The sequence below is a fragment of the Felis catus genome, chromosome A3, assembly GCF_018350175.1.
Source record: "Felis catus isolate Fca126 chromosome A3, F.catus_Fca126_mat1.0, whole genome shotgun sequence".
Lineage (NCBI taxonomy): Eukaryota > Metazoa > Chordata > Mammalia > Carnivora > Felidae > Felis > Felis catus.
This window is the reverse complement of record NC_058370.1, coordinates 124301895-124311714: the sequence shown is the minus strand read 5'-3', so window position 1 is coordinate 124311714 and position 9820 is coordinate 124301895. Positions and strand designations below refer to the sequence as shown.

Here is a 9820-nt window from a genome sequence, read left to right as displayed (position 1 = left end):
GCTCTTCAGCCAGTCACTTACCTGTCACCTCTGTGGTAATCTGTAGTGAGTGTGGCCATAACCTCATGGGACCACGAGGCCCACATGAAACAATGTGAAGGGAGGGTGGTGGCTTCTATGGGCTCTCTCCTCTCTCTCACCTGTCCTTCTGGTACTAGGAGCAGTCTCCTCCACTCTCCTTCTGGGGGTTTCCTCTTCATAGAACTATGGCAACCTAGAGCCTTCAGTCTGGTGGGAGAGGCCAGACCCATGTTCCACAGTGGTTCCCCACATGGCCCAAAGTGAGATGTGTTCACAGAGCACACTTAGTTCCAGCCACTGACCTCTCTTTAAACCTCATTTCCCATGGGACAGTGCGGCCCAAGTATGTCCTCTTCTTTCCTGCAAGAGAAGGCTAGGAACAAAGATGATGTCTCATGTTAAGGAATGTTTTGCTTCCTGCATCTTTTCTAAATCTACCGTAAGGTCCTGAAGGTGCTGTTTGAGCATCCTCTGCTCTGTGTGGGAAGACTGCATGGCCTTGGGCCAGAAAGCTGAGGGGGGAGGGGGGTAACTGTCCCTCCCCCTGAGTATGAACCAGAAATGTTAAGACTGCAAGAATCAAGTTGCAGGCTGGGTGAAAAAATGCAGAAGCTGAGAGGTCACCGGGTCCTCTGCTGCACCAAAGAGAAGACACAGTAAGAGAAAAGCAAGTTTGCTAGCCTTTTCTTTTAGCTGCCATTTTACAGAGCATCTACAGTAAGCCAGACAAGGTGCTAGATGCTATACGCATGAACTCAATTAACCCATTAAAAATAAATAAAAGCCTTCCTCAAATCTAAAATCCCATCAGTGCAGAGTCCAATGTGGGGCTTGAATTCACAAAATGTGAGATCATGACCTGAGCCAAAACCGAGTTGGACACACATAACTGATTGAGCCATGCAGGCGCCCCAAAGAACTTTACTTTCTAGAAAAGCATCCATGAGAGACAGATGCAGGAGAGAACATGGTGGATTTTTAAAACTTATTTTTATAGATTTCAAACTCATCTCAAACTTACAAAAAAGTTACAAGTACCGAGAACATTTTGTTTCCTCTGAACCATGTGAGAGCAAATGGACATGATGCCCCAGCCCACCCCCAGACACTTCAGTGTGTCTGCAGAGTACAAATAAGGACATCCTCTTTTCCACAATCCAACCACTGAAGTCAGAAAATGAACACTGATCTCTTACTCCCAGTTCATCTGTAGATCCCAGTCAAGTTGTGCAAACTTCCCAACAATGTTTTTTAAAGAAAGCATCTAATTCAGAATCAAGCATTGCATTAAGTTATCATGTCTTTTTAGTCTAATATGGAATTAATTTTAATATAATGTAGGGTGAAGAAAAAAAAAATCAAGCCTTTAGAAGTCCCTGGCTCTCCAAGGGTTGGGTGGAGAAGTGGATGGTGAGAGGTGCCTGGCCACCTCGAACATGAGAGCCCCAGGAACTGCCTCTGGAGATTCTCTCTGTCCCCTGGCCCAGAGCAGCCTGGCCAAGGCCACTGGTCATGACTCCAGCTTAGACTTTTCACTCAGCACTAGATAAACCCATATGAAGCAAAATATACTTTTTTTAATGTTTATTTTTGAGACACACACACACACACACACACACACACACACACACACACAATGTTAGTGGGGGAGGGGCAGAGAGAGAAGGAGACAACAGACTCTGAAGTAGGCTCCAGGCTCAGAGCTGTCAGCACAGAGCCCAACGTGGGGCTCGACCTCATGAACCATGAGTTCATGACCTGAGCCCAAGTTGGACGCTCAACCGGCCACCCAGGCGCCCCATTAATCCTATCTTTTAAGTGAGGACACTGATGCATGGAGAAATTAGAGAAAGCTGTCTAAAAATCACACAGGTGACAAGGCCTCCAGAGTTCCTGTATACCTTATCATGTCGTATATATGCATGGAAATATTCAGTGCTTTGTTTAATTCCTAAGGAAATGAACTCCAATCTCCTGAAATCAGATTCTTCTCTAAAAGGAGGAATGAGAAAATCCAACAGAGAGACTTGGGTCCAAGTCTAACTCAGGAGCCTGTTCAGACGGTACCATGCACCCCTGCCCCCCATACAGAGGTCAGGCCAGGCAGTTCTAAGTGTTGGTTAAACATTTATTTTGAAAATTCATTTGGTGATTGGATGATAAACAGAAAACGAGCCTGTATCTTCTACTTTTCATCATTTATTTAAGCTCTGAAAAACCACCATAAGACACAATGTCATATATACGGACAGAGTAATACAAACTAATGCTGAAAGAAGAGCTGGCGATGCTATTATCTCTGAGTAGGTGTGATTCACCAGGACTTGGTCAAGGGTTTCAAGTTAGTACTATGAGCATCTCCTATGTGCAAGGCAGTTCGGAGCCGTGAATCGGAGCTTCTGACACCAGATTTCCAGAAGGCCCACCCACACAGCGGCCAATCAGGATTTCGTGTGTAGCCCTATGCCAGTGGCCTGTGTGTCTCCTGGTTTATCTCCGGGGCCAGGAGCACTTGGCTCTTCCCCTCTGAGAAGTCATTTGCTCTGATGCAGATGCCATGCCAAGGGACAGTAACTCGTTCAACCCTCACCACTGGGTTGGCAGCATATCAGAGCTGAAGCTTTCATCAGGGGGCTTTAGGCTTTGAAAGGAAGGACAACATTCTATTGTTCTTTCGGAATGATAACGCCATGAGGGGTCTCCTCTAGGAAAAAACTGAATGCTTTTGATCAACTGTCAACTATTACTGCTGTCAGAGGGATTTATTGGCTCCTAGGATCCCAGGATTGAGTCATTTTAGGGAAGGCAGAAATATTGTGAGCCTGCTCCAGGCTAGAGAACAAGCTTCTTCTCTACTGGTCCTCAAGGCATCCAGAGAAGGTGAATTCACATAATTTAATGGATTGTTTTGGTTCATTAGTAAAATAACTTCTTTCCAACTCACAAAGCCAAGGCAGAAATGTAGAACTCATTTATGGTCCTTCTCTATTCAGCAATTGAAAGATGCCCTCTCAAAAATTACTTACTGGATGATTTACAGAAGAAAAGAATCATGGCATAGCTAAGCACTCTATCCTCAATGCCTAGCACAGTACTTAGCTCATAGCTGGCCCTCAGTGTAGTTTTATTGGAAAAAACACAGAAGGGGCAAGTCTACGAGGCAGGTACAGACCGGCTTTGGACAACCCGGGGTTTCCCCATCTGGGCCCTGCAGAAGAGGAGCCTGCAGCGAGCTCACAACCTGGCAGGCTCAGCACAGAGCTTGCTGGCTGTCTTGCGGCAGGAGGCACAGTCAGGATCCTTCAACAGCTCTTCCTGGTTCCTTCACCAGTGGAATGTCTGGTGAACTTTATTCTCTGTGTAATGCAGGAAGATCAGGAAGTCTCAGTCCTCAGAGAAGCTTTTTAGAGATGGAGACAAGCAGTACCTCCCCTGATGTTGGCCCCGCTGGGGGCCTGTGACCCAACGCAAGGTAACAGGTTGGAGCGGGGGGTCGGGGGAGGTCCTGCAGGCTGGCCTGGCATCCAGTCTGATTCTGATGAGCTCAGCCAGGACCTGTACAAAGTTAGTCCGGGCTGTTCTCTAGCTCCTGTCCTTAAGGGAGATCCAGGTCCACTGCCAAGACCCACTAGTCATCACTTCCTGCTATTGGAATGTGCGTCCTCATGATCACATACACTTACATTTCTGACTATACACTTAGCATTCACTGATATCTTTTACATTTTTGTAATTTCCTCTAGGAGAGCCTGTTCTACAAGGTAACTCAATTAAAACCAACTGAATTTAGACCTCTTTTTGTCTGCAAGGATCCTGCCCACTAGAATAAACTGCATAGTGCCAACTGGGTATCCCGTGCAAACAGAAAAGGTCTTGTTTAGATCACTGATCACTGTGTTCCCTGAGTCTTGGAAAATGTTTCTGTTAAGCCTATGGCATATTTCACCAACTGGGCTTACTTCAGTCTGTAGTGTGGGGAGCTAGCTCGGAGCTGACAGCAAGCCATGTCTTCTAGTATCAGACATTACACTGGACACTTACCTACTAAGTACACTACTAACTACTAAGAGACAGCACACCTACTACTGCTATGTACTAGCTGTCAGTGGCGCTTCCATGTGTCAGGGCTTCTATTTTGGACAGATCATCCTTTAGCCAGTCAGCTATCATGCCAGCCATTTCTCCGTAAAAATGGATGATAAAACCATGAGGTAATTTTTTCTCGCAGAGTCGAATATCTCCTTCTGGAAAATCTTTCTTGATGTCTTCATAGTATTTTGTTGGACACCAAGCATCCATAGTACCATAGTAAAATGTAAGCTAAAAGACAAGACAAAAACATTTTATTAGAAAACACTTCCTCTGCCAACACAAACATGACACCAGCAACCTGCAATGCTCTGGTAACAGCCCCTGTACCTGGCCCTATAAGATAGCCGCAAGCCTCCCTCCAGACCATGGCTCTCTTAAGGAAGTGACCTTGATGGTTTATGAGAGTGAATTAAGAGGCATCTGATGGAAAGAAACCCATCCCCACATAGGGAGAGTCTTGTGTGATAGATTTCCCATGATTCACTAAAAGGACATGCCAGCAAAGTTGTGTACATTGAGGCTGGGATGGACACTGGAGAGAAGGCTGTGGAGGACAGGGAGGAGTGACTGAGACATGATCGCTGAAGGACTAGTGACCATTCATACACACTTCACAGTTTTCACGCAGCCACATGGTAGACATATGGATATGTTTGTTGAATGCATCCAAAGATGAAGTAGAGAGACTCAGGCTTCTCAATGTAGCAGACGAAAAGTGATCAGAATCCTGAGAGTGTCTGTAACATTTCTGAATAGGCTCCATGCAGCAGGAGAGGATGCAGATTCAGTGGGCAGGTGATATAATCATGCTTCAGGTGACAGCAAGCAGCTGCATGGAGACAGAGCCTCCTTTAAGACATTACTAAGACCCTTACTGGATACTGATCTATACCTGCCCATGACACACACACACACACACACACACACACACACACACACACGCACAAGTATGTGTATGTACGTATATACACGAATGTGTATATGTGTATGGGTACATACGTATATATGCACATACAGGTATCCCCTGCTTTTCCGAAGTTCGTGTTATGCCACTTTGCTTTTATGAAACACCTATGTTAGCATCTGTTTTCGCTAAACGAAAGACACCCGAAGCGGATTTTCGTTTTTATGAACAAAAGCTAAAAGCAAAAATAGTGTTCCGTGTTTGTTTGGCAGTGGGCAGGTACAGAGGCAGCGCACACCTGGAAGAGGGAGTGGCTCCACCACGCTCCTTCCCCTGGAACTACATTTCACATCAAGCCACCATAGCTTTGAACTGTGGCTGCAAGCATCTGGGCTTTACCTGGATTTATTTTGGGCACCCACTAGCATGATGTGTCCTAAAGTATCTGAAAAGCCTAAGAGAGGTTATTTTGTGGGTCTGGGAACACTCAAAAAATTTTCCATATAAATTAAGGTAATTACTTCTTTGCTTTACGCCACTTCAACTTATAAAAGGTTTTACAGGAACACTCTACTTTTGGATAGTGGGGGAAACCTGATAAGAGCTAACAAAAGACTTCACACAATGAAGTGACACGATCAGGTCTGCATTGTAGGTCACGTACTCTGGCTACAATGGCAAAGAGAGATGGGAGCAGTCAAAGTGTGTCGGGAAGACGACGCGGGACACACGTGTTACTGCCCACTAGGTGATTTTGATCTAATAGTCATTAAATCCATTATCTGAATATGGACAAGGGAGACTCTTTTGATAAAGACACTGGTCTTTATTACAATAACCTTATGACTTAACCAATATTTAAAGGAACAGTTAAAACAATACTTTAAAGAGGAAAATATGTAGACTACTCCAGAGAGTCAGTTACTAACAACTAAACCTTGAGTTGCAGACTTACTCTGAATTACTTCATAGACAGCTTTCTGGTTGTCACCTGAGGTTTTAGTTTTGAAAGCTGCAAAGGATCTGTGGCTCACAGGCTGCTCACTTCTTCTTCCCATTCTCCTGTGTTTTGCTCACTACAATCATTTGTGGGTACTCCAAAGCCCCTAAAACCAAAATTCATTTTGCCATGGCTCTTAGCAGCGTATGAAGTTCTTTCTGTTGCTGAAGGACAGAGAACCTGGTGGCAGCCTGGCTCTTTCCCCTGGGTATCAGTCTCTCTACAGCTCTGCCATGTTGCAACCCCACCAGCAGAGGGTGACGATTCTGGCCAGCAACACCTTGCCCGCAGGCATTAATTACCTACCAATAGGGCTAATAACTTTAGGTTCTCTCTAAACCATACCCTACCCTTACCCACAAGAATCTTTTAAATTATATCCAGGAAATCGAGTACGTTACAGTCCTCATGCCCAGTGGTTCGGCACTTCCTCAGAGTATGAAACAGTGCTGAGAAATCTGCAAGTGCTGACTTGGGCCCATGACCGTCATGTGTGTTCCTCTGCCCCAGTGCACTCTCTTGCTTTAAGATTCCTGAATGCCGACAAAGGTGCTTTGGGAGCCCTCACACCTGCATAAGCTGGCAAAGTCTTGTGAAAAGCTCTATTGTAGAAGGATCAACTAGAGGGACAGCAAGGCAGAAAGAGCTCTCCAGGGGTCTCTGACAAGTAGCGCTCCATCACTCTGTGCACCTGCTGCTGCTTTCTGCCTCATATTTCAGAGACTATTCCTTTGGAGAGTTTAGCATTTACTTTTCAGTGAGGGAATTACAACTTAAAATGTCTTCATTGAAAAGTCCAGCTTGATGGGCTGGGAAACACCATCCCTTCCCCCTCACGAATGAAGGTGTGGACAGTTGAGCAGGAATAACACACGTGGATTACAGAGGCCTTACACCTACTTCAGGGTATCCAGAGACAAGTCGTGTCCAAGTAGTTAAGCTACCCAAGACATGTCCAAGGACCCTTAACACAAAATGTGCAAGATGGCATTAACAGTGAGGATTCCAGATTTCCCATAGGTTCATCTAATTTTATTTCTTAAGCCTCTATGACCAGTAACCATTTAGAGTGGCTGTATTTCGTTAAATCTCTAAGTAATGGTGGGGTAAGGTCTTTTTGCTTGGGTGTTTTGAAAGTTTTCTTCAGACTATATTCACTGAAGGGCAGCCTTCTATGAAAATCTTGGCTTACAAGTAAAACATGTGGTTATTCTAATGCCTTTAGATACACTGGCTCAAGATACTTTCCATCCCTATAGATTAGAAGTCACAGGCAATAGATCTGGACAGAAGGCTCTGCATCTGTAACCCTAAACAGGAAACAGAAAAAGTATGGGGTGTGTGGAGCTACTAGTGGGGGGGTGGGGGGAGACAGGTGAAGCAGAAAGAAAGAACTGGACACCAAAGCACGGTGGTTAAGAGTGTATATACTATCATAATATCGATGTGTCAAAACAAAGAACCGCCACAACATATAATAATGAACTGCTAAAAACTGAGAATAACATGTTAAGCTCTATATTCACTGAGTCCTTACAACAGTACTCTTGAGGAAGGTATTTTATCTTTATTTTACAGAAAAGGAAACTGAGGCATAGTGAGATTAAGTTGTTTAAATTCAAAGAATTAGTGAGTTGTAAGGCTGGGGTATAAATCCAGAGACAACATTCCTAATCTGTACCCTTTACTATGATTTGCAATTAACAGTGAACTGACCCATGTTGTGAAGAGACAAAACCTGAAGACTGGGCGGTCTTCAACTGGCCATGAAAACTGAGAGTGACAATCAAGGGCAGGAGCAAACCCAACAACCTTCACTTACAGCCTTCTCGAAGTCTATGTAGTTCTGGGGCTCTGTGTGTCACGGGTGTAGTAACTGCGGGGACATGACCGGAACTGTTAACTAAGAACCTCAGGTTATCAGCAGGACGTTTAAATTCAGAGGTTTGTAAGAAGATAAATAATTGTTTCCTGTAGTTTTATTTCTCCTTGGCACTAGCTTTGCTATGCATGAGAATTGATAAAAAGTACACATTACTGAATGGAAATTATTCCGTGTTTCCAAACTGCTGTCATGTTAAGTAATCCGTTTCTCTATTAAACACAAAATTTAATTTTCCCAGTTTTTGTAAATTTAACTTCTCAGGACTGTGCTTTTTGCTTTTCCTCGTGTGTGTTCTGCAGTAAGGTGGAATTATAGTTACTAGAGTGCCTGTGCTCACAGACGTATTTTCCTTAAACATTTCAGCGTGCCCCTAAGGAGCTATGTCCCTGCAAATTGTTGCAGTTTGCTACCAGTGAGAAGCCACATTTGTCTTTTCTCATGTGGGTGTTTTTTCTCTCACTTTTTGCTGCTGAAACTAACAGATTCAAAGCAGTCTCACCAAAAATGACTCTAACCCTCCTTCCCATCTGGCGTTGGCTAAGTGGTTGAAATTCACAAGGGAGTAAATCTCACTTCGGGAGAAGCTGCCAGACTAGGGAAGAACACAGGCATGTACACACTGGCCCTTAAACACAAGAGGCAGAGAAGGGTATAAAGTACTTCTGGAGTCCAAAGGAGGAAAACCTGGATTCTGCCCTGACGGAGTCAACAAACCTTTTAAAAATACTTATTTACTTTTTTTTATTTTAGAGAGCGAGTGAGAGGGTGAGCAGGGGACGGGCAGAGGGGGAAAGAGAGAGAATCTTAAGCAGGCTCCGCTCTCAGTGCAGAGTCCGATGCAGGCTATATCCCACGACCCTGGGATCATGACCTGAGCTGAAATCAAGAGTCTGATGCTCAGCCGACTAGGTCACCCAGGTGCCTCAACAAATCTTTTTTTAGAACACATTTTGAGTTGTTGGCTTTTATGCATTACTAACAGAGGATTTATTTTAAGAACAAAAGAAAATACCAGAAACCATCTTATGACCTAAGTTTATATATTTGATTTAGCTGATAACAAACTAAAATCACTTTCAATGATATATCTCAAAATATTAAACATGAAAAAACCCACAAGAATCCCTATCTGGTGATGTACAGACACACACACACACACACACACACACACACACACACACACAGGAATACCATTCAGCCATAAAAAGGAAGGAAATCCTACTGTTTGTGACAATATGGTTGGACCTTGAAGGCGTTATGCTAAGTGAAGTAAGTCAGAGAAAGACAAATACTGTATGATTTCACTTATATGTGGAATCTAACAAAAAAAGGAACTCATAGAAACAGAGAGGAGAGTGGTAGTTGCCAGAGACGGGCGGACAGTGGGGATGGGTGGAAGGATTGGGTGAAGGGGGTCAAAAAGTACAAACTTCCAGTTATGAGTAAGCCCTGGGGGGTTTAATGCAGGGCCTGCTGACTAGAGTTAGCAGCACTGTACTGTGTATTTAAAAGTTGCTAAGACCGCAGATCTTAAAAGCTTTCATAGCAAGAAATTTAAATTTGTAACTACGTGAGGTGATTGTGTTAACTAAACTTGCTGTGGTAATCATTTTGCAATATATACATATATCACATTCGTTATGTTGTATACCTTAAATTAATACAATGTTTTACCTTGATTATATCTCAATAAAGCTGGAAAAAAAATCTCTATTTCTATTACTTTTCTCTATTCAACAATCCAGAGGACTACAGGCATTATAGGAATCACAGGCCTAATAAAAGTGTTTCATAGTCTTAGAATGTTACTTCTTTTCTTTCTCTTTCTTTCCTTTCTTCCTTCCTTCCTCATTCATTCATTCATTCATTCATTTTATTAACCTTACGCATAAGCTGAATTTTATTTTATATTATTTAT

General features: G+C 43.5%; 1 protein-coding gene across 2 annotated transcripts in view; it reads right to left on the bottom strand.

The window, feature by feature from the left end:
* Window positions 1–2131: 2131 nt before the first annotated feature.
* LDAH (lipid droplet associated hydrolase) overlaps window positions 2132–9820 on the bottom strand; it is a 111919-nt gene continuing 104230 nt past the window's right edge. For both annotated transcript variants that reach the window (XM_023252072.2, XM_023252073.2), the window contains exon 7: window positions 2132–4341. In XM_023252072.2, the coding sequence (XP_023107840.1) occupies window positions 4117–4341 (225 nt within the window). In that variant the 3' untranslated portion in view covers window positions 2132–4116. The remainder of the gene's footprint in view (window positions 4342–9820) is intronic.